The sequence below is a fragment of the Coregonus lavaretus genome (assembly GCF_964263955.1).
Source record: "Coregonus lavaretus genome assembly, chromosome: 1".
Classification (NCBI taxonomy): Eukaryota; Metazoa; Chordata; class Actinopteri; order Salmoniformes; family Salmonidae; genus Coregonus; species Coregonus lavaretus.
This window is the reverse complement of record NC_139988.1, coordinates 67,154,189-67,179,994: the sequence shown is the minus strand read 5'-3', so window position 1 is coordinate 67,179,994 and position 25,806 is coordinate 67,154,189. Positions and strand designations below refer to the sequence as shown.

At 43.1% G+C, this 25,806-nt stretch overlaps 1 protein-coding gene across 2 annotated transcripts in view; it reads left to right on the top strand.

Annotated features, from left to right (window-relative positions):
• Positions 1-3,655: 3,655 nt before the first annotated feature.
• The window catches only part of kcnc3b (potassium voltage-gated channel, Shaw-related subfamily, member 3b), a gene marked incomplete at its 3' end in the record, with an annotated part of 33,774 nt that continues 11,623 nt past the window's right edge, over positions 3,656-25,806 (top strand). For both annotated transcript variants that reach the window (XM_084164695.1, XM_084164696.1), the window contains exon 1: positions 3,656-4,294. In XM_084164695.1, the coding sequence (XP_084020821.1) occupies positions 3,671-4,294 (624 nt within the window). In that variant the 5' untranslated portion in view covers positions 3,656-3,670. The remainder of the gene's footprint in view (positions 4,295-25,806) is intronic.

The following is a 25,806-nucleotide window of genomic DNA, read 5'->3' as shown; positions in this document are numbered from 1 at the left end:
TCCATGCAGATAGTTTAAGATTCTCTATTTCCCCCCCTGTGGGTGCAGTAGAGACTCTATCCCATCCCATGCAGTGCTGCTGTCCATGGTGCTGACATCTGATCGCTTACTTAACAATACAAGCGCTTCTCTGCTGGAATCTTCCTCAGTTCTAAGCTGACCATTGGTTAGAACTCATTACTGGGTTTCTTTTCAGGCTCATTTGTCAAAATAAGCTATTTCAAGTTATTTCATTTCTCTTTCTTTTTTGCTTCAACTCTCCTTTATCTTTACATCGTCATTTGAAATAGTTCATTTCCAACTGCAAGACATGCAGTAAACAAAACAAACAAACACTGATATGATATTGCAGTGTTCCTAAATTCAAAGTGCTCCTGGCATTTTTTGTTGAGCAAGCAATATCAGGAGTACTGCAGTGAAGACTACTGCCAAGTTTTACTTGGGCAGTCAAGACTAAGGAACTGGAATCCTGTCTTACCTACTCTGTTACTTTATTACTCTACTACTACTTATTATTAGAGTTATGTGATGTATACATACATCAACTGTCCCCAAATCAGTGTCCCTTAAGTATATAATGTCCTGTCTGTCTCAAATCCCTCTAAGTACTGTTCTCAGACCTGTGCTTATCTCTGTCCCATATGACGCCAGTCCATCCCATGCAGCAGCCTCTGATAGTTGGTAAACCTTACCTGAGTGGAGGCTCTCTTGAATTCTGGAATCTTCATATATAGATAATGTTTCATACAAAACACAAAACTAGAAAGAAATTAGCAGAAAACAGTCCAAATAGAAAAGAGTATTGAAAATATGTTCCAAGTTAAAGATGCACTTTGGAAATGTCTTAAAAGTTGTTTGTGCGGTTGAGAAAGTATACATACATGCTGAAGACAAGACATTGACAATGTTGTTGAAGAGAAGAAAATGCATTAAGCTAAATGTAAATGGTTTGAGAAAAAGTCTAAAAACGAACAGGTGATAAAATATTAAAGAGCAAAGTGAGAGAAGCTTACTTTGAGAAAGAAATAACAAAATGAGGGGACACTTGTAAAAAAGGGGGGAAGGAAAGTAAGAGTGAGGAAGAACGAGAACGCTCAAGTAAAATGCAGTAAAAAATAAGGAAAAGAGATGAAGCGTGCAGAGATGGGATGAGAGAGGGACACTGAGAAAGGAAAGAGAGAGTGTGAGAGGAGGAGGAAACTGAAGTCAAGATTCCCCTTGAATGAAATGTGAGCCCCTTATGCGGAATATGAGATCGAGTTAACAAGGGAGAGAGAGAGAGCACAAGAGAGGGGAAGGGAGGGCTAGAGATTGAGAGAGCGCTGGAGAGGGGGTAGGACGAGGTAGAGGGGGAGGAAAGGGGCGTATTCCAATAGAATAGAAAAGGAGGTAAACAACATACTTACGGTACACAGTATGCAGAGGTTTTGCATTGAAGAACGCCTCCTTTTCAGAAGCAAAAGGACTCTACACTGACAATACACTGCAATGGGGACGTGCTGACCTAGCGAGGGGAAGGAGAGAAAGCAAATAATTCTGGCTTTTACTGCAGTGGAATTCATTCACTTTTATAGCGCACTCTCTCTCTCTGCCTGGCTCTCATCCTCTCTCTCTCTCTCTCTCCTCTGACTGGGTCTCATCCTCTCTCTCTCTCTCTCTCTCTCTCTCTCTCTCGCTGTCTCTCTCTCCCTCTGCCTGGCTCTCATCCTCTCTCTCTCTCTCTCTCTCTCTCTCTCTCTCTCTCTCTCTCTCTCTCTCTCTCTCTCTCTCTCTCTCTCTCTCTCTCTCTCTCTCTCTCTCTCTCTCTCTCTCTCTCTCTCTCTCGCTGTCTCTCTCTCCCTCTGCCTGGCTCTCATTCCCTCTCTCTCTCTCTCGCTGTCTGTCTCTCCCGCTCTCCCTCTGTCTCTCTCTCCCTCTCTCCCTGCCTCTCAATCTATCTCTCTCTGTCTCTCTCTGGCTTTATCTCTCTCTCTCTCTCTCTGGCTCTCATCATCTCTCTCTCCCTACCCCCCCCCCCCCTCTCTCTCTCTCTCTCTCTCTCTCTCTCTCTCTCTCTCTCTCTCTCTCTCTCTCTCTCTCTCTCTCTCTCTCTCTCTCTCTCTCTCTCTCTCTCTCTCTCTCTCTCTCTTCCATTCCCTCTAGCTTTCCCGTCCTCAGGTATTTGTTGAGCATCACTTGTTTTTCCCGATCTAGATTATTTCTGTCCTTTCAGATCACTCCATTAAAAAGCTGATTTCTGATCTGTCTCTCACTCCCCACTCCTCTCTATCTTTCTCTCTCCCCCTCTCTCTTACACACACACACACACACACACACACACACACACACACACACACACACACACACACACACACAGACACACACACACACACACACAGACACAGACACAGACACACACACAGACACAGACACAGACACAGACACAGACACAGACACACGTACACACACGGACACACACGTACACACACACAGACACATACAATGCATAAGAAACTATGGAACAGCATGACATAGCCACACTTCAGTTGAATGTAAAAGCAGTAGAGGGCTAGAGGGAAGCATGGTGCCTGTAGCAGACTGATTGAGTCGATCTAACATTAGTATGGACACTGCACTCCTGGGAAGCAATTAACACACACACGCACGTATTGAATGCTGTGTCACCTAACGTCAGAAAAGCATTAGGGAGGAGAGAAAGGAGAAGCGAAGGAGCGAGACGTATCCCTGATTTGTTACGTTATACCTCCTTCAATTTCTCTCTCTCTCTCTCGCTTTCACTCTTTCTCTGGTTCTCATTCCTCCTTGGATGCTCTCCCTCTCTCTCTCCCCAGTGACACACACACACACACACACACAAGCTCCCTCCCGCTCCTCTCTCTCACTGCTATTGGGTACCGAGGCAAGCAGATAGCAGTGGAGGGTATGGGGTTGGCTCTGTGTGTGTCTTTAGTGGCCTAATTAGAGATACTATATCAATGAATTGGGAGAAATTAGAATCATTTTGGTATCATGTACAGTGCACATAATCTTACAGTAACAGCAGCAGCATGAGGCACAAAATGGAACCAGTCGAATAAGTGTGATACTAGGCGCTGAAATATGAAATGGAAGATATTTTGCTTATAGCACATTCATAACACAACATGTATTTTTAACGTTCAAGCAGTAGTCCCGTAGTCTCCGTTTTTGCCTTGCTTTAAACTCATCTTATTATTCTCATATTTCAGCCTACCACTTTAAGTGTTTAAAAAACAACAACAACAACAGTATCATCAATGTTGAATCAAACATGTGACATTCCCCGCATTTCACTCATGTATTACTGTATGTTAGTGACTGAATACAAACTAGGCCTACATCTCTACTGTCTTCTGGTGAATACTGCTTATCTGAACAGCCTTGATAAACCAACTTTACAGGCAACCTGTTTTATCTATTGAAATCTTTCTTACAGCCAAATGCACCTGCTGCAAGGTCATTTACTACACTCTATGCACATTACATGAGGAATTATAGCATAACTGTAGACTATTACTATTACTAATGTTCATATTTTATACATAGATACCTTTCCTTTTTGCTAAAATGATTTCCCTTTCTCTCCCCGCAGACTCCTCCTCCCTCCTCCTCCCTCCGTTTTCTCTCCTCCTCTCCCTCCCCCAGTTCTTCTATGCTCAGTTCGGTCTGCGTCTCCTCTTTCAAAGGGCGCAAAGGTGGGAACAAGTCGTCCAACAAAGCATGTTACACTGCAGACATGACTTGTCCGTCGGAAAGCGAGAAAATCGTGATAAACTGCGGGGGGGTGCGGCATGAAACCTATCGAAGCACCCTAAAAACGTTGCCCGGTACTCGCTTATCTTGGCTTACCGAACCGGACGCCTTTAGCAACTTCGATTACGACCACAAAAACGACGAGTTCTTCTTCGATCGCCACCCTTCCGTCTTTTCATTCATCCTCAACTATTACCGCACAGGGAAGTTGCACTGTCCGAACGATGTGTGCGGTCCGCTGTTCGAAGAGGAGCTGGCATTCTGGGGCATCGATGAGACGGACGTGGAAGCTTGTTGCTGGATGAATTACCGGCAGCACAGGGACGCAGAGGAGGCGTTGGACAGCTTTGAGAATCCCGAACCGGAGTTGCCAGAAGACGACCCAGCGCTACCAGGAGGCGCAGATGGGGACATGAAAAGACTGTGCTTGCATGAGGACGGAAGGAAAAAGACTTGGTGGGAAATCTGGCGGCCCAGAATGTGGGCCCTTTTTGAAGACCCCTATTCCTCAAAATATGCCCGGGTGAGTGACTCTTTTTTATATTTGATTGCTTTAAATGTCATATTTCATTTGTCATTCCAACTTTGACCACTAAAATCTGAGTCGCAATAAGTTGTTGAAAGTTTATAAAATGAGCTTCCCTTGATCAACCATAGTTGTCATGAATAATGCTACCTTAGATTTTCGTTCAATAAGCCATCATAATTGAGCAGGTCACTTCGGTAGGCTATGACTTCCTTGACAGTTTGCTTGTGTTAAACGGCAGGATATTGACTCAAGGATACTGAATAATTAATTGTGATAGCATGTGAAAAAATGAAAGATGGTATGGCTCCTATGTTAATTTCAGATTGTAGACTATAAACTAGCCTACGTGTTGATATTGTTTCGTAATGAGGGTGCTGCCAAATCAATGAGTTGCCAGTGATATTGCTAACATATATATTTTAATCATAATTCTCCAAATTAATGTTTTCATATTAATATTGTCTAGATATTTTAGCCTGGTGTAACAGGTCCCATACCTGCATCCAAGCGCACTATTTTCTCCGTCTCCCTCCGGGAGCCTACTCAAACATGATTCATTAGCCTGTTTGTGTCGATGCGCCTAAGCATGCTGTATTTCATTTATTTATTGTGCGCTCATTTGAGCCTTAACCCGACCTTGAAACTTGAACATAAAACAAGTCCTCTTTTCGTTTTTCCCCATTTGCCCTTGGTGATTCTCTTTTTTGGCTAGCTTATCTGTCCCACATTACAGTCCGAGGCTATGATAAAGCCCCTTTACGCACGCTTTTCAGAACCATTTCCTAGAAGCTGCGTTCGTTTCGAATCAGTTGGTTCTCAAGCGAATAGTAACGAGAGCTGAGGTGCGGAATGTAAAAATGCTTTTACTGTTTGATGATTGATTCTCTTTGATAGTGCAGAAGTCACACATAGCATAATATACGGGTAACAAGAATAATGATCTTCTATTTTCCCCATGATACAGGGTTTTGATGAAGATGTATGGATTGAATAATTGGATCGAATAGGCTATGTTTCTTTATCCACACATGCCCTTAGGAAATAACATGTAGGCTATGCCTAATTAGCTGGCCATATAGTTTGCTTTGTGTATAAAGATGTTAAAATCATGCATATGGTAAAAATCATGCACACTCCTATTGATGTTGAGTACAGGACACATTTCCTGGTTGATTACACTGCAAAAACACTCCTCTTTAGGCACATACACACTGTATGCATGTATGTAGCCAGGCAGCTACATACATGCCCCCCCCCCCCCCCCCCCCCCCCCCCACACACACACACCCTATCCTACACACACTGCATCTCTCTCTCTAGTACAGTCAAACCTGGCTGTAGAAACAACTCAGCTGTCCACGTCCAGTATCTGGTCTCACCACAGGAAGAGCTGTGTGTCAGGGTTAGATAGATATATAATCTGGATTGGGTCACCTGATCTTTCCCTTTGGCCACATTGGCTTTAATGTAGGGTAACAGGAAGTGCCTCGCTATTGGGCGCCCTCGCCGATGGCGGAGACCACATGAATGGGATGGATTCCCGACCGGCACTCCCGGGTTTCTTAAACCGGAAGATGTGGGTGACATGCTTAAACTTACGGAGCTACATATGATCAGCGATCAATGTTGTGATCAGAGCCATTATTCATACTACCATTCAACATGCAGTTTTTTTTATTGCTCATGAGTGCATGTGGCACATGGATATACCGTAGCGCCACACACACACACACACACACACACACACACACACACACACACACACACACACACACACACACACACACACACACACACACACACACACACACACACACACACACACACACACACGCTGCTGTCTGTGCTGCCTTTTCTGCTGCAGTAGACACAGGGAAAGAAAGGAGGGGGAGCACCGGAAAGAGAGAGGGGAGGATGAAAGAGGGAAAGGTGGAGCAGCAGAGATGGAGAGGGAATACATAGGTACAGGGATAGAGAAAGAGAGGGGTAGAGAGAGAGAGAGGAAGGAGAGATATAGTGGGAGGAGGGCAGAGACAGAGATGGGGGAAGCACTGGAGAGAAGTAGACGTTAGGAGGTGTGTGTGTTTGTGTGTGTGTTTGTGTGTGTGTGTGTGTGTGTGTGTGTGTGTGTGTGTGTGTGTGTGTGTGTGTGTGTGTGTGTGTGTGTGTGTGTGTGTGTGTGTGTATGTGTGTGTGTGTGTGTGTGTGTGTGTGTGTGTGTGTGTGTGTGTGTGTGTGTGTGTGTGTGCTGGATTTATCTTCCATCCTCAATGAAGGCTCTAGCAATACAATCTGCCTCGATATTTGATTGATTATCTTCTCTTTTTGTCTGCATTTCAATTCAGTATTTCTTCTCGCCCCCTCTAAAATGTAAAGATGTTTAAATATGAATGAAGGCTTTGTTTTTAAGTGATTTTATATGAATATTTTACCACTCGTTTGAATATTGAAGGCATATGGCTCTGTTTAGATGTGATGTGTTATTCTACTTAGCATCTTCTATTGATCCCTAATGGCTCGAGATTGAGTTTCACAGTGCGATTAATCACGGTGTCATCACATAATTGACATTCCTTGATCCCAACTCGATATAACCTCAATAGAATTCTTGTTAACGGTATTGTTTTGTCACAATTTGTCCAGTTAACTCATTTTCAACAACAAATTGTAACAACAAAGGAGATATTGATATGTTTATGAACCTGTGTTTTAACGATTGGAATCATTTGTGGTCTAATTAGATTGTATTGCTTGTCAATCAAGTTGGTCAATGGAATAGTGGTAATGTATACACAATAGATTTCTACGGAATGCAGTGTTTATAGATATTCTAATAGCGTAAAACTAAAATTAAACGCTGAATCTCAAATAGTCACCTGTCCCTTTTAATAGCCGTGAATCGGCACACATTTCAGCAAATAAACGCCTTTTTCAAATAAACGGCAGGTCTAAATGAGTTGTTTACAAGTGAACTTCAGTGAGTACCATAAAGATTGTGCAAAAGAAGATTAAGGAGAGCAACATCATTGCCATGAATGAGACAGCAGTGTGGTTTGACATGGTAGGCTCATCTACGATGCATACAAGAGGCGCAAGGAGTGAGAGAATGGTGCTGAAGCATGAAATCGGGGGTGTATGATAAGCAGCCTAGTCTTTGCAAGTCTGATCTGCAATGGATTTGTTATTATGTTCATACTGGTCATACTGGTCACAATAAACAGTGTGGTAGTCTTTTCAACATTTAATTGAGCAAAAGCTGTGTGCATTAAGGAAATAGAGGCCTGGCTCCAATAAGCACCGGTTGTGTATAGCTGGGCGATATGGACAAAAATCCATATTGGGGTAAATTGCCTGAATTGATGCGATAATGATAAATAGGACGTTAAGTTTATAACATGAATGTGCACCACAGTTTAAAAAAATTAACCTTTAAACTACTACTGTTTGTAGCCATCTATTGTCCTATCAACAATCATTTCCTGATGAAGACCTAAGGGTCGAACATTGTTATAAATAAATATCACCTGGGAGCATGAGCAGCAGTGTGCAACGTTTTCCTTTCTGTTTTCCTATTAACAATCACCCATATTAGCAAACTTATTTCATTTCAAACTTCACATTCCTCTAGTATAGGCTACTTATTGTAATGAACGATATCAGCAAGATACCGGTATGGTTGGTGGCGATAATTTTCGGTTTATCGTCCCAGCTCTAGTTCGGTGATTGAAGCAAATAAAAGCCTGGGCTATTAATTGAAAGTAGACAAGGTGAGGCATGGACTTACTATAAGCGGTGAACATGCTTTACTATGATATGGTATTACAGTTCTATCACCATGGCATATATTTGTGCCTGCTCTACTGAGACAAGAACATATAGTAGAACAGAATAGAATAGAACATATTTGATCCTTTTCCTGTTCATTCAAGAAATCACTTGAACCAGGTCCATTTAACCTTTTACTACAGTGGGCTAAAACCGGGTCACACAGAGTGTTTCTTGGTAGTCTTAAACGTGTCTAATTTGAAACAAAAGTATACACCTCACACACATGGTTATGGACTTTAAAAAAAGGAAACACCTGTACCATGTCAGATATAGTGTTGAAATGTTTAAAAATTTGATTTTGCATCCCAATATTACACTTTATATACATCACAGAAGACTGAAAAATAACAAAACCATTTGATAAAGAAACACCGGATTTTAGGTGGGTTTTCTGAAATAATGTTGATTAATTATGAAATTATGAAAAATATTAATAACATTCCACCCATGAGGCCACTAGGTCATTTGAGTGCAGGAAAGGGCTACAAAAAAAACCATCACTTATGAGATTCATAGAGACATCCAGTTATTTTCTTCCTCTACAGTGGAATGGTATGATTGTCTGTCAGTAACGTATCTACTGGCATATATCATATGTTGTTTATAACGCACATGATATACATTTTGAACCTCACCCATACCTTTTTCACATTATCGTGCCCACCCAACCCAAACTATGCTGGCTCGTATATTTTCCTATCACATTGTCCTTTTTAGCACGATTCAACAATGCTTGATGCAAAATCAGGCCAGCTCACTACAACTTGGTTCGGCTCAGTAGGCCTTGTCTGATGCCCTCTCTCAAGCCTCACAAATACAGTATGATTGAACGTGACTGTGTTGGCTGTATCAGTGTTGTTGGGGCAGCATTGCGTCCTGGTTGAGTGTTCAGACCCCCTGAAGGTCATGTCTTGTGGTTCATTGTTTGCTGTTCTTTTCCACTGTGTTCAGTGTCGGAGCGCAACGTTGCTGTCATAAACACAAATGTGACCCAGCGCAGCACCAGAACAGGGTGTATCTGGGTAGAAAACACTGTGCTGACCAGAAAATAACAAGGTAGCCTATCAACAGGGGTTCCTATAAATAGAACAGTAGTTATTGGACAAAATGCTTGGGGCAGGGTTTGGGTGACATTTGCATTACCGGTGCTGGGACAATGCGTTCGTTTTTTGGGTACCTTGAGACTTGGAAGCTTGAATTTTCAAAGGAGTGAATGAGCGGATGGTATGTTTGGGACGGAAGTGGAGGTTTTCAAATAAAATATAATTGGTGTAGATTTCCAAATTGGCGTAGAATCTGAAAGTACTCGTACTTCACACGCAGCATGTACAATAACATCCTTCTGTCTTCTTTTAGCGTAGACTGCTTGTGGGCTCTCTATTTCTTACTGGGTCAGTTCTCATTTATTCTTGTGAGAGTTTTTTCGCACCATTTTGCCCTGAAGCAACTCCACCTCCTACTCTGTGCAGTCTGGGTTTGTTGCGAAATGTGCTGTAGGTGACCGTGGATTGTCTGAGAGTCAGCCAATCATGGTGAGCCTCCCAGCCAATCATGGTGGGATCTCGTTCTTCTCCTCTCCTTGCTTCTTTGTGATTGGAGGAGATCCCCAAGGACTCCTGATGTCCTCTCCATTACATCACCATCAACATCATCAAGGGGCTCCAGAGCCAATGTTTCTTTCAGTAAAGGGGAACCACTCACTCAAGATCATAATGTGGTTCTCACCATAAGAATAGTTTGTATGACTTGTCCTTAATGTGTCAAACTCAAAGCTTTCCACCACACCATTAATGTCCCAGTGCAGGTGATGATATTACTTAGAGATAAACCCTCCGCAGGTTGCCTTTGTAGTGTGTAGTGGTTTGCTGAATGTAACACTTTAATGGGTGGTTCCCCGGACACAGATTAAGCTTAGTCCTGGACTAAGAGAATCTCAATTGAGAACGCTTTTTAGTCCTGGACCAGGCTTAATCTGTGTCCGGGAAACCACCCCTTAAAGTGTTACATTCAGCAAACCACTACACACTACAAAGGCAACCTGCGGAGGGTTTATCTCTAAGTAATATCATCACCTGCACTGGGACATATGTTTCTTAAAATATAAAATAAGTATCCTTAACCTTCCACTACACTATGATTGATACTCCAGTGTGTTCATTCAAAACCTGATTGTAACGAAGGCCTCTCACGTTCATTCTTGCTTTTCCCCCTATGAAATCCCTCTAAAAATAGAATGAGAGTAGCAAGGAGACGAGTCTTTAATCCCATTGTCTCTTGGCAGGTTGTTGCTTGCAGAATATGATCTGGCCCGTACGACCATTTGATATAAACAATGCTTACACCAAACAGGTTGATGCCGAAAATAGCCATGACACCACGCCAACTGTTTGGCTGCCAGGTGAACAGGGTTGTTCATTTAGGAGCCACTCTCAGTGCTAAGCAAGTTTATTACGGTACACGGCGTGTCACGAGAGGATTCATGGGAAGGGCATGACTAACGATTAGCCAACTTCCCTTTTTCGGTGCACGTGTTTGGGAAAACCATCGTGTTCAGTCTCTATTTTCCCTGACGAGGTATTATATTGTATTGTTTGTATCAACCCGGCAATCCGAACCCCTCTATTTAGAGTAGAGTCAATGTAATACTATCTCTGTCTGTTGTTGCTGTTTTAGTGGATGATATCAGGCCAAAGGAGAGAAGTGGACACAACAATCACGCGATTACTGTAAACTGACTGTAAACTGTAAACGTGCTTTGAAAAAAAGAATTGTCTTTGTTTTTCAACCTTTAACTGTTCTATCCTAATAAGTATTATGTTTCACACCATATAAACTATTTTGTGATGACAATACCTTGTTGCAGGAGTGCCCCCCACTCCCTCGCTCCCTCCCAACCGCCCTCATAACCTCCCTACCTCCGTCCCTCCCTCCCCCATCCATCCCTCCCTCCTGGCCTTCATCATCCATTCCCTATAACTTCCTTCCTCCCTCACAACCTCTTTCCCCCCCCCCTCTGTCCTCCTCCTCCCTATTTCTCTCCACCCTTTCTTTATTGGCCTGCCTCAGCCTTTCAGAACGACACTATGTGCAGCCAGTTAATTAGTTGGGGCGTAGTTGTAACCCCTTGTTACTTTCCGCCATCGCACTTCTCAAACTGAAATCAGTTTGGACACCGGCGAGGCTGGAGAGTTCGGGTGGTGCCAGAACAGGTTACAGTGGTGCTAAGCTGAATCCCTTCAATGGGGGACAATCCAGTCAAAAGACGGGAGAGAGGCAGGGAGGTAGAGAGAGTACTCAGTACTGTACACACCTATATATACTGTTGTGTTCGGTGCAGAACCAGTCTTTCCCCATCCTATTATTTAAGTCAAAGCAACCTCAAGGACAGAAGCCAATAGAAACCACATTATCTTAGATGGGGGGCTGAAAAGCTAGGCTGGATGGCCTGCCCCGCTTATTCAATGGCAGGGAAAACACTTGACAGAAAATAGATGCAGTGCTTACCTCTTTAGACAGTGCACCTTAAGTCGACTAGAACTAGATTATATACCTGAACACTGTACACACCTGTATACATGCAAAAAAAATTTATCTGCACACACTTCAACACATTAACCTTAACACTTTCCCCATAAACCTTCCTACTGTTTATTCACCTTTACACTGTTCACATAAAACATGACCCGTACACCTCTTAATTTACCATTACTCTGTACCAGCCTGCAGTATGAAGTACACATAAATCATGAATCATAGTACACACCTCTGCCCATAAACCTTTACACTGTAAATGTCAGTGCACATTAACCAGCACACTGTAGTTACACACCTACAGCATAGACATCACTTACTCAGAGTCCACATAAGAGTCCACCAGAGTCCACATAAACCTTTTTCCACTGTACTAAGCTATGCAAATAAACCATGGAGTACAATGTGTAGCGCTTTGCACATAAACCAGTACAATGAAGGTACACACCCACACTATGTACAGTGAGGGAAAAAAGTATTTGATCCCCTGCTGATTTTGTAAGTTTGCCCACTGACAAAGAAATGGTCAGTCTATAATTTTAATGGTAGGTTTATTTGAACAGTGAGAGACAGAATGACAACAAAAAAATCCAGAAAAACGCATGTCAGAAATGTTATACATTGATTTGCATTTTAATGAGGGAAATAAGTATTTGACCCCCTCTCAATCAGAAAGATTTCTGGCTCCCAGGTGTCTTTTATACAGGTAACGAGCTGAGATTAGGAGCACACTCTTAAAGGGAGTGCTCCTAATCTCAGCTTGTTACCTGTATAAAAGACACCTGTCCACAGAAGCAATCAATCAATCAGATTCCAAACTCTCCACCATGGCCAAGACCAAAGAGCTCTCCAAGGATGTCAGGGACAAGATTGTAGACCTACACAAGGCTGGAATGGGCTACAAGACCATCGCCAAGCAGCTTGGTCAGAAGGTGACAACAGTTGGTGCGATTATTCGCAAATAGAAGAAACACAAAATAACTGTCAATCTCCCTCGGCCTGGGGCTCCATGCAAGATCTCATCTCGTGGAGTTGCAATGATCATGAGAACGGTGAGGAATCAGCCCAGAACTACACGGGAGGATCTTGTCAATGATCACAAGGCAGCTGGGACCATAGTCACCAAGAAAACAATTGATAACACACTACGCCGTGAAGGACTGAAATCCTGCAGCACCCACAAGGTCCCCCTGCTCAAGAAAGCACATATACAGGCCCGTCTGAAGTTTGCCAATGAACATCTGAATGATTCAGAGGAGAACTGGGTGAATGTGTTGTGGTCAGATGAGACCAAAATCGAGCTCTTTGGCATCAACTCAACTCGCCGTGTTTGGAGGAGGAGGAATGCTGCCTATGACCCCAAGAACACCATCCCCACCGTCAAACATGGAGGTGGAAACATTATGCTTTGGGGGTGTTTTTCTGCTAAGGGGACAGGACAACTTCACCGCATCAAAGGGACGATGGACAGGGCCATGTACCGTCAAATCTTGGGTGAGAACCTCCTTCCCTCAGCCAGGGCATTGAAAATGGGTCGTGGATGGGTATTCCAGCAGGACAATGACCCAAAACACACGGCCAAGGCAACAAAGGAGTGGCTCAAGAAGAAGCACATTAAGGTCCTGGAGTGGCCTAGCCAGTCTCCAGACCTTAATCCCATAGAAAATCTGTGGAGGGAGGTTTGAGTTGCCAAACGTCAGGCTCGAAACCTTAATGACTTGGAGAAGATCTGCAAAGAGGAGTGGGACAAAATCCCTCCTGAGATGTGTGCAAACCTGGTGGCCAACTACAAGAAACGTCTGACCTCTGTGATTGCCAACAAGGGTTTTGCCACCAAGTACTAAGTCATGTTTTGCAGAGGGGTCAAATACTTATTTCCCTCATTAAAATGCAAATCCATTTATAACATTTTTGACATGCATTTTTCTGGATTTCTATGTTGTTATTCTGTCTCTCACTGTTCAAATAAACCTACCATTAAAATTATAGACTGATCATGTCTTTGTCAGCGGGCAAACATACAAAATCAGCAGGGGATCAAATACTTTTTTCCCTCACTGTACGTAATAAGTCAGTAAGCTACATTGTATACAGCACTTCACATTATCGTTTTTACACTGTACTCACCTATGCACATTAACCAGTACACTGTAGCTACACACACATACATCAGAACATTAAACACAGAGCTCCACATCAACTTTTTTTTCCACAGCTATGCATATAAACTAGTAGAATGGATAGCAGGGTGCACATAAACCATTTGCTGGACCTGCAATTTGAATGGAGAAGAATGGAACAATTAGCCTAAATGCCTAAAAACTAAAAACTGTTGGTGTTCTTTAGACGATCTATTAAATCGTAGCAATTATCTGGCACTCTGAGTCAATTTTAGATTGAGCCGACATGTGCAGCGTTTACCGTGAATGCAGTTTCCGCGAACGCGTTAACATTGCCTTTATATTTCTACCGCGTTGTAGCATTTTTGTACTGGGGGACCAGTACAAAAATGTATGCACTCACTACTGTAAGTCACTCTGGACAATAGCGTCTGCTAAATGACAAAAAATGTAAAAAATAAATTTAAAAAAATGTCTTCAGCGCTACGGTTTAAATCGAGCCCATAATGTTAAAATCTCAGAGAGTGGACCTGTTGGCTTTTATACGAGGTATATTAGGGCTGGATTCAATCCGTATCGTGGAAGTATCATGGAAGATCGGCGTTAAAATGTAAAGGTAATTTCCGATTGAGCTGACATATGCAGTGTTTACCATGAATGAAGTCTCAGCGAACGCGGGAACATTGCCTTTAAATTTCAATCGCGCCGTAACCAGATTTTTCGCGATACTTCTGCATTACGGATTGAATCCAGCCCTTAATTGTGTTACATCCATGCACTGAAAAGACACACATCCACACACACACACACATAAATACAAATACAGACACACATCCATCCAATATATCGGAGACATATTCATCTGTATCCCATCCCCATGTCACCTTGATTTGCCATAAAGCTGAGGTATGGGGCTGGAGGAATGTAACCACTCTCAAATTCATAGATGGAGCTATGGATGCAAGGACTGATAGTTGGAGTGAGTACATATATATGATGGTATGTTTTCAATTGAAATGACCATTGAACAGCAGTAAATATAGCAGATTGTACCTTTAAGTATTACATAGCCTACAGTTTATGTTTGATTGAAAATAGATCATTAAAAAAATAGACTGCTCTAAAACACTAGTCCTAGAGCATCTCGTGAGTTGTTGTGAGTTCCGCGCGGCAGGGTTATGTGCATCTGGTATAAGGTTTGTGAGTGAGTATGCCTGGTTTGACAACGTGTGACGTTCGGCTCCGCTGTAGCTCCCTGTGCCCTGTGGCACTTAAACAGTCATGCTGGATCACTGCTCATTCCAATGGGAAAATAATGACATTGGTGGGGAGGGTGCGACACTGGAACAATTCCTGTGTGACCATCTGCTACCTCACGATGGTTCCACCCTGTAAGTCACTGGAAAGGGAAGAGCGAGCGAGTGAGCGAACGTTTGAAAGCACCAGTGAATGAACGGTTTAAGAGAATATGTAATATTATGTCATATCGAAGGGGTTTATTAAAATGTCCCCAGAAGGATTTGAAATGTAAGGTCTCAGATGGAACACTGTTTAAATGGCTCAAGGTCCTCACAATGCACAAATCTGAGTGTCCTCACAATGTAGGCAATAGGTAGCTCTACGAGGACATTATTATTCACCTATTTTTAACTTTGGCAGGTAAAGTTAGGGGTGGCGAGTGAGTGGGTTGATGCTGGTTAGATCTCTGAAATGTCCTTGGTGGCTCGTAAACCGCGGGAATCTGCAGTCTGTCTGTGTGCCCCATGTCTTTCCTGTTTCTCTTACAAAGCAGTTTTTTTCATCACAATGCCCTCAGTTAGATTAAGGACAGAGAGAGATATAGAGATAGCAGTGACAGAGAGAGAGAGAGAGAGAGAGAGAGAGAGAGAGAGAGAGAGAGAGAGAGAGAGAGAGAGAAGGGGGGGGATAAAGAGAGGGAGTGACAGGCAGACAGGCAGGCACTCAGTCATCACAGTTTATAGAACAGGGACAGCTTTGCCAAACTAAGAAAAGAGAAAGAGGGATACCTATTCAGTTGCACAACTGATTGCATTCAACCGAAATGAACCTAACCCCTCTGAATCAGACTATCGCTCAGGCTTTCAGACAATGTAAGCAGGAGGATGTGGGGAGAGGTGGGCTGGGACAAGAGAGGGGGGGACAAGGGGGCAAGGGGGGTTGTGTCGCAAGGACAAACGACACATCGTCCGCTGCAGTGATCTGGATCGAATACAAAGCAGACAGGGGGAGGAGGAAAGTGCAACACATTGGACAGGACCACAGTGGAAAATGAAATGGACATGTGGTGAATAAAATAGTGTGCTCCAGGATTCAGTCATTTGACCAAATAGCAGAAGGTACACTATTAGAAAAAAAGGTGCTATCTAGAACCTAACAGAGTTCTTCGGCTGTCCCCATAGGAGAACCCTTTGAATAACTATTTTTGGTTCCAGGTAGAACCTTTATGGGTTCTATGTAGAACCCTTTCCACAGAGGGTTCTCCATGGAACCCAAAAGGGTTCTCCATGGAACCCAAAAGGGTTATACCTGGAACTAAAAAGGGTTCTCCGATGGGGACAGCTGAAGAACCCTTTTGGAACCCTTTTTTCTAAGACTGTAGCATGTGAGAGGACTTAGGTTTTAGTAACATCCTGTGGCTTCCATCCTGTCTACTTCTCTCTCTCTACTCACGTCCTTGGTGTGTGTCTCTAATGTACAGTACATATACAGTACACGTACACACACACATGTAGGACACACACGCATGTAGAAACACACACACACACACTTACGAAACAGACATGCACTCACGTGTGTACGCAAGGCGCCACATACACACACCCATGCAGCTCAATCACACCTTACCCCTCCAGCCCCATGCACATCATTGTCCCGCAGTGTCCCGTGTTGGGTGACCCCTGTCTAGAGCTCCAGTTTGTCTCGCTCCACCGCTGGGTCTTCTTGGCTCTGGTGCACCAGGTTCTTCCCTACCCACCTCTCCCCTTATCCGGTCTAGTCTCCCTGGGGTGCTGACTTGGCCGGTGTTCCTTCCTCCACACCTCCTCCAGTATATGTATCTGGTGCTGCTTCGCCTTGCGTTTTCCCTCACTTCTCCTCAAGTAGCTGTCACCTGATCCCCCTTAGCGCCAAAGTGAGAGGCGGGGGTGGTGGGGGTGTGGTTAGCGGCAGAGTGGTCTCTGGCTACGTTCCAATATCACTGTAGAATGAAACCCAATGGGAAGTTTGTTTTTGTGCTTACTACAGCGTTTTACCAACACAACAAATGTGTGCCTTCCAGTTAATAGATGTATCTGGCATGCATTCTAAGTGGTAAGTGGCTAGTGTGGATGTTGGAACGTAGCCAGATCTCGTGTCTATGGTTTCCTGTCTCTTTGTATTGAGGAGCTATGGTACTTTGTCATTCTTGCTAATTTACTATTCAAATGAATAAATGCGCTTGAAAGTTTGCTTTCGTTGTGGTATTGAGAAAAGTGCACACTAATAATATCTATAACAAGCTTCTTGGTGATTGCTAAATGTAGAACAAGTAATAATTTGGTGTCTTACAATGATGTTCATTGACATATTTCATGGACTGTCACACTGAAGCAAGCATAAGGGCCAATGCAGCCGTTTTTATATCAATACCAAATCCTTTCTGGGTAAGAATTAAATACCTTACTGTAATAGAGTACCATTAAAATGGGCAATAATGGCTTTTTAGCAACAACAGAAAATTCTCAAGCAAGAATTTTGCTAGGATTGTCTGGGAGTAGTCTGAGTGGGGAAGAGAAAACTGAAAACTAGCTGTTATTGGCAGAGAAGTATGTAACTCTATTTGTTATTGGTCTTATTAACCAATGTACCGCATGGTGATGTCACCATGGAAAGCCGAAACGCCCTCCCCTTCAAACCTGCTGATTAGAAGGTCCTGTGTAGACTGTATTTTCAACCAGCAACTATCATGAAATAACACTGATCCATTTTCTTCACACTTTTACAGTGCTAGTTCACAATATTTTACATCAGCTGTTGTACAATATGATAAAAAACACAAGAAAAACTGCATTTTGACTGCACTGGGCCTTTAACTTGCTTAATGCTGAATGGCCATAATATTGTATACTAGATCTAAAATACCATTAACTTAAATTTTTTATGTTTTATTTTATTTTATTTACTTACTTACTTACTTATGTAGGCATATGCATGCTGCAATTCAGCTTTTATCTGCAAATGTGTACAATTGAAATAAACCTTGAATATATACACTTGATGTCGGAAGTTTAAATACACTTAGGTTGGAGTCATTAAAACTCGTTTTTCAACCACTCCACACATTTCTTGTTAACAAACTATAGTTTTGGCAAGTCAGTTAGGACATCTACTTTGTGCATGACACAAGTAAAGTTTTCAAACAATTGTTTACAGACAGATTATTTCACTTATAATTCACTGTATCACAATTCCAGTGGGTCAGAAGTTGACTGTGCCTTTAAACAGCTTGGAAAATTCCAGAAAATTATGTCATGGCTTTATAATTATATGCCATTTAGCAGACGCTTTTATCCAAAGCGACTTACAGTCATGCGTGCATACATTTTTGTGTATGGGTGGTCCCGGGGATCGAACCCACTACCTTGGCGTTACAAGCGCCGTGCTCTACCAGCTGAGCTACAGAGGACCTTTAGAAGGTTCTGATAGGCTAATTGACATAATTTGAGTCAATTGGAGGTGTACCTGTGGATGTATTTCAAGGCCTACCTTCAAACTCAGTGCCTCTTTGCTTGACATCAAGGAAAATCTAAAGAAATCAGCCAAGACCTCAGAAAAAAATGGTAGACCTCCACAAGTCTGGTTCATCCTTGGGAGCAATTTCCAAACGCCTGAAGGTACCACGTTCATCTGTACAAACAATAGTACGCAAGTATAAACACCATGGGACCACGCAGCCGTCATAACGCTCAGGAAGGAGACGCGTTCTGTCTCCTAGAGATGAACGTACTTTGGTGCGAAAAGTGCAAATCAATCCCAGAACAACAGCAAAGGACCTTGTGAAGATGCTGGAGGAAACAGGCACAATAGTATCTATATCCACAGTAAAACAAGTCCTATATCGACATAACCTGAAAGGCCGCTTGGCAAGGAAGAAGCCACTGCTCCAAAACCGTCATAAAAAAGACAGAGTACGGTTTGCAAATGCACATGGGGACAAAGATCATACTTTTTGGAGAAATGTCCTCTGGTCTGATGAAACAAAAATATAACTGTTTGGCCATAATGACCATCGTTATGTTTGGAGGAAAAAGAAAAAAGGGGGGCTTGCAAGCCGAAGAACACCATCCCAACCGTGAAGCACGGGGGTGGCAGCATCATGCTGTGGGGGTGCTTTGCTGCAGGAGGGACTGGTGCACTTCACAACATAGATGGCATCATGAGGAAGGAAAATTATGTGGATATATTGAAGCAACATCTCAAGACATCAGTCAGGAAGTTAAAGCTTGGTCGCAAATGGGTCTTCCAAATGGACAATGACCCCAAGCATACTTCCAAAGTTGTGGCAAAAGGGCTTAAGGACAACAAAGTCAAGGTATTGGAGTGGCCATCACAAAGCCCTGACCTCAATTCTATAGAAAATTGTGGGCATAACTGAAAAAGCGTGTGTGAGCAAGGAGGCCTACAAACCTGACTCAGTTACACCAGCTCTGTCAGGAGGAATGGGCCAAAATTCACTCAACTTATTGTGGGAAGCTTGTGGAAGGCTACCCGAAACGTTTCACCCAAGTTAAACAATTTAAAGGCAATGCTACCAAATACTAATTGAGTGTATGTAAACTTCTGACCCACTGGGAATGTGATGAAAGAAATAAAAGCTGAAAGAAATAATTCTCTCTACTGTTATTCTGACATTTCAGATTCTTAAAATAAAGTGGTGATCCTAACTGACCTAAAACAGGGAATTTTTACTAGGATTAAATGTCAGCAATTGTGAAAAAACGGATCTTAAATGTATTTGGCTAAGGTGTATGTAAACTTCAGACTTCAACTGTATTTCTTAACTCCTATATGATAACACTGTTAAGAAACCTTGGGTTTGGGAAGTCAGAGTTACTAAAATCTACTGTGAGAATTCCTAATTCTAATTCAAATAACATGGTGAAAAAAATAACTCACACCTTTCTATCTCTCTTCTTTTTCTGTCCCTCTTTCAGGTTCTGTCCATTTCACACACTACCTCACCATACGGTGCTGAGTTCTCACACTCACCGTGTGCTAGTCCCATCAGTCCATTGTTCAGCATAAAATAAGTGAGAAGTTTTGTAAGGTTATACCTTAATTTTACATAGCTGAAATCAGGGAAAGGAACCGGTGCGGGAAACAGAATTGAAAACCAGAATTTTTTTTTTTGTGTGTGGGGGGGTGGGGGGGGGGGGGGTGGGATCGGAAACAGAACTGGGAACGAAAGTGATCTCTAGTGTTCCGAGAACCAGTTAATAATTGTATTTTTTGTTCAATAAGTATTCCTAATGTCTAGTGTATAATTCGTAAGTCAGTGAAGTTATGATGCAAGTAATAGCCTAAACACACTCCAATTCACATCATGTCATGATGTTCAGTGCTTCAAGCCAAACCCCCTCCATGTCCACCACTCTCTCCCCACCTTTGAAATTTCAGTCGCATGTCACGCCTGCACTTATCTGACCAATCAAACGTGTAAATAACTCCATAGCAAGCTGCTCTGTCTGTCTAAATGGTGGAGTAAATGAATACGCTGAATGTAAAAACGACGTTGATTTCACGGGTAAACATTTTTACGATAAGGAACTATATGAACCTGTAGTTTTTTGGGTTCAGAACATTATTATGCTGGTCGGAACACTTGAATGGCAAGAAATTAATAAGGGGTTCTGTTCAATCTCTGGTTGAAATAGAAAGACCAATTTAAAACGTGCTGTTAAGCAGTTACTTTAGTAATGATGATGAAGAATAATATTTTAATAATAATAATGATGATTATGATGATGATGCGCTTGGTCTAACTCAAATCCTTGTCACCGACTCAAGGTTAAACCCAAAGTCAAAGCTTTTACACCAAGAAGGTACTTCATATAACTCCCTAATAAATTAATCACTTGGCAGGTAGCCTAGCAAGAGCGTTGGGCCAGTAACCGAAAGGTTGCTGGTTTGAATTCCCGAGCCAGCAAGGTGGAAAAATATGCTGTTCTGCCCATGAGCAAGACAGTAATACTGACTTATGAATGGTGCTCAAGGGCAGAACGGCAGATTTTTCCAGCTCAGGGATTCAAACCAGCAACCTTGCGGTTACCGGCCCAACGCCCTTAACCGCTAAGCTACCTGCCAAGTGATTCATGTATTATCTTAAGAGCGTATGACTGAAACCTTAAATGAAGAGTTATATGAAGTACCTTCTTGGTGTAAAAGCAACAACAACTGCTTGGGGTAGCCTCCCGCACCTCTCTGATTCAGAGGGGTTGGGTTAAATGTGGAAGACACATTTCAGTTGAATGCATTTAGTTGTACAACTGACTAGGTATCCTCCTTTCCTTTCCCTAAAATGTAACCCATCGTAACAAGTTGCCCTTGACGAGCGGATATCATAGCCGACTGCAGTTGTGTCATTGCCGATATGCTGTGCTCTGAAAAAAAGGTCTCACACTAAATCTAATTGATGGTAGTTATACCGTAGTAACAATGATCCAATATCATAATAATGGAACACAGTGTTATGTTAATAATGGAACACAGGTGATATGTTCATTTAAGTCATTTATCTATTGTACACTCAAGGTCATTCAAAATTCATCAATTTATCACTTTTACGTTCATTTGACATGATTGTCCAGCCCAAATAGTCTCACTTCCTAAAACACAGCCATGTGAGGCAGTGGAGGAGCAGTATTTGGCTGTTGATCCCTGTCCTTCGTGCTGAAAGGAAAGAAGGTCTAGCTAAAGCAGTGGTTGTCATGGTGACACAGGCAGGCCCTGGTAATACTGTAATGATAAAGCTCTTCTGGATTGTGCCGCAGTAAACACTGCCACTAGGATCCCGTTAAAAAAGCACCACACGCGCTGAATGCAAAACGGCTAACAGCTATGGGCTCTTGCCTATCTCTCCCCAGTCTCTCTGAGTATATCCCTTACCTTCATTAATTTACTCCTTAGTTCGTTCGTTCACTCTTTCTGTCTCTCTTTTCTATCTCTTTCTCCCTCTCTCTCTGTCCGTCACTCACTCCTTCATCGTTCTTGGCTTGACTCAGTCATTCACCCCTCTTTTCTCACCCGCTCTCTTGACTGGGGAAATGGTTGATTTAACCATTTCCCTTTTTTTTCTCCCTCTCTCTCACCCACCCTTTCTTTTCTTCGTTACAGCCATTTGCCCCCACACAATCACATCTCTCTCATAAACGCCCTCGAACACTTTCTCTTTTTCATTGTCAATTTCTCATTTGTCTCTCTCTCTCTGTCTCTCTCTCTCTCTCTCTCTCTCTCTCTCTCTCTCTCTCTCTCTCTCTCTCTCTCTCCCCTCTCTCTCTCTCTCTCTCTCTCTCTCTCTCTCTCTCTCTCTCTCTCTCTCTCTCTTTCTAGCTCTCTGTCTCTCTCTCTCTCTCTCTCTCTCTCTCTCTCTCTCTCTCTCTCTCGCTTTCTCTCTGTCTCTCTCTGTCTGTCTGTCTGTCTGCCTCTCGCTCTCTCTCTCTCTCTGTCTCTCTCTGTCACCCTCTCTCTCTCTCTCTCTCTCTCTCTAGCTCTCTGTCTCTCTCTGTCTCTCTCTCTCTCTCGCTTTCTCTCGCTCTCTGTCTCTCTCTCTCTAACTCTCCGTCTCTCTCTGTCTTCAATTTATGTTGATGCTCTTTCCCAATCTAATTCCAGACCTTGCAGAGAGACTCTATTGAGGCTTGAAGGTCATTGGACTACATACATGCACTGTATATAACGTGCTACTCCCACAGGGAACCGTAGATCATAGTATACTAATTCACTGTGCTCTCTCAATGTCCGTCCATAGATTGCTGTGTGAGTCCCGCATGGACTTTCTGTTCTGTCCAGAATCCTCCACCCCCACTCCTTTCCTCCACTCTATCAAGGGGATGCCTTGGTCCATGTCATTATGATGCAGTAAAGAGAGGGATGAGGAGAGAAGAAGAAGAGAGAGGGATGAGGAGAGAAGAAGAAGAGAGAAGGATGAGGAGAGAAGAAGAAGAGGGAAGGATGAGGCAGACGACAGAGAGAAAGAGCCTCTGCAGATAAATAAGTGTGAAGTGCTACTCCGCCTTTCATATTCCACTCCTACTCTATTCCTTCTCTTCTCCTCTCCCATTCTCTCTCTCCATCTCTCTCTCCTCCCTCTGCCCATCCTTCACGGTTACCTCAATGCAGTGTTCATGTAGCTACCAGTCTCTATCTGCGATCTGCGAGTGTTGCACACACCTTCCTCCTCCTCACCCATAGGCTGTAGTCTTTTTCTGCTACACACACACACACACACACACACACACACACACACACACACACACACACACACACACACACACACACACACACACACACACACACACACACACACACACACACACACACACACACACCTAAACCTACATAGATACACACTTGATGAATAGCTTCAAGTACAGTACATTTCACTCCACAAGCACAATAGAATACCTGCACAACATACTATATGTAGTCTGGATTGACTGAAGTGATGGATTTATCTATTGATCTGGTGTACAGATCTACATTTTCTTCATTGAGGAAATGATGCATTGCTAATGTATACTATTACTACGGTATGAGCGTTATAGTTGATACAGCTACTACTGTGACAGTGTAAGTTTTACACCACGTTTTTCAAAACGACTGATAAACGCGTTGCTTTTACACTATTTAAATCCGACCTTAGTTTATATGACATACAGTATACTGTAGTGTATAACTTTACTATAAACACGTTCAGGTTGTTGCATAGTATACTAACCTTTGTTTGACCTTGAAATATTTCGCTATATTTATTTTGGTTGTGGTAAAAAAATTGTTCAAGGCATACGTTACTACTATAGGATTTATGTATTGTAATAGACCCCATTACCTTTTAAACAATTGTGGCGTAGGCTATACAGGAAATTGGTCAACCAACCTCCCTCTTTTTCTTTCTGTATTTTCCTGTCTTCCCTGGTGTTGCATGTTTTTTTTTTTACCACTATGGCCTGCCTATGATTTATTTTGTTGTTGTGTACTTTTACCCCACCAATTGGTAGTTAAAGTCTTGTTCCATCGCTGCAACTCCCCTACGGACTCGGGAGAGGTGAAGGTCGAGAGCCATGCGTCCTCTGAAACACGACCCTGCCAAGCCGCGCTGCTTTGTGACACAATGCTCGCTTAACCCAGAAGCCAGCCACACCAATGTGTCAGAGGAAACACCGTCCAGCTTGCTACTGAAGTCAGCTTGCAGGCCTGCCACAGCGCGATGGGACAAGGCAATCCCGGCCGGCCAAACCCTCCCCCAACCCGGACGATGCCGGGCCAATTATGCGCCGCCTCATGGGTCTCCCAGTCACGGCTGGCTGTGACACAGCCTGGGATCGAATCCGGGTCTGTAGTGACGCCTCAAGTACTGCGATGCAGTTATTTAGCTTGCTATCCTCTCTCTCTCTCTCTCTCTCTCTCTCTCTCCCTCTCTCTCTCCCTCTCTCTCTCTCTTTCCCCTCTTGGGTTGACATAGACAGGTCACACCAGTATTATCAGTCTGATGAGCGGCAGTATCCTACATTAGCCTGCACTAATTCCTAGCCTATCCTATCCTAGCCTTTGCACTAGCCTAGCGCTGTCCGATGCCTAACTTACCCCTGCGCTAGGCCTGGTTAGCCTAGCCTAGCCCTGGACCAATGCCTAGCCTCACCTATGCTAGCCCTGCACTATCTTTATACTAGCCTAACCCTACACTAACACGTCCTGCCCGGCTTAAGTGGTACAGGCGCAAGAGAATGTTCAGATTGTCCGCTATTGTCCTCTGGTAACGCATCCATTTATCTTGCGTGTTTTGGTCATGGTTTTATCCTTTGTTGTCCTCTATTCCATGTATATCCTCTTAACCCCCCTCTCATGTTCTCCTGTCCTTGTTACGTCAACTGGTTCCCCCGCTCCCTCCATTTTGTCTGCCCCCCTCTGTCTCCCCACCTGTGCAGCCTACAGTGAGGGAAAAAAGTATTTGATCCCCTGCTGATTTTGTACGTTTGCCCACTGACAAAGAAATTATCAGTCTATAATTTTAATGGTAGGTTTATTTGAACAGTGAGAGACAGAATAACAACAAAAAAATCCAGAAAAACGCATGTCAAAAATGTTATAAATTGATTTGCATTTTAATGAGGGAAATAAGTATTTGACCCCCTCTCAATCAGAAAGATTTCTGGCACCCAGGTGTCTTTTATACAGGTAACGAGCTGAGATTAGGAGCACACTCTTAAAGGGAGCTTGTTACCTGTATAAAAGACACCTGTCCACAGAAGCAATCAATCAATCAGATTCCAAACTCTCCACCATGGCCAAGACCAAAGAGCTCTCCAAGGATGTCAGGGACAAGATTGTAGACCTACACAAGGCTGGAAAGGGCTACAAGACCATCGCCAAGCAGCTTGGTGAGAAGGTGACAACAGTTGGTGCGATTATTCGCAAATGGAAGAAACACAAAATAACTGTCAATCTCCCTCGGCCTGGGGCTCCATGCAAGATCTCACCTCGTGGAGTTGCAATGATCATGAGAACGGTGAGGAATCAGCCCAGAACTACACGGGAGGATCTTGTCAATGATCTCAAGGCAGCTGGGACCATAGTCACCAAGAAAACAATTGGTAACACACTACGCCATGAAGGTCTGAAATCCTGCAGCACCCGCAAGGTCCCCCTGCTCAAGAAAGCACAAATACATGCCCATCTGAAGTTTGCCAATGAACATCTGAATGGTTCAGAGGAGAACTGGGTGAAAGTGTTGTGGTCAGATGAGACCAAAAT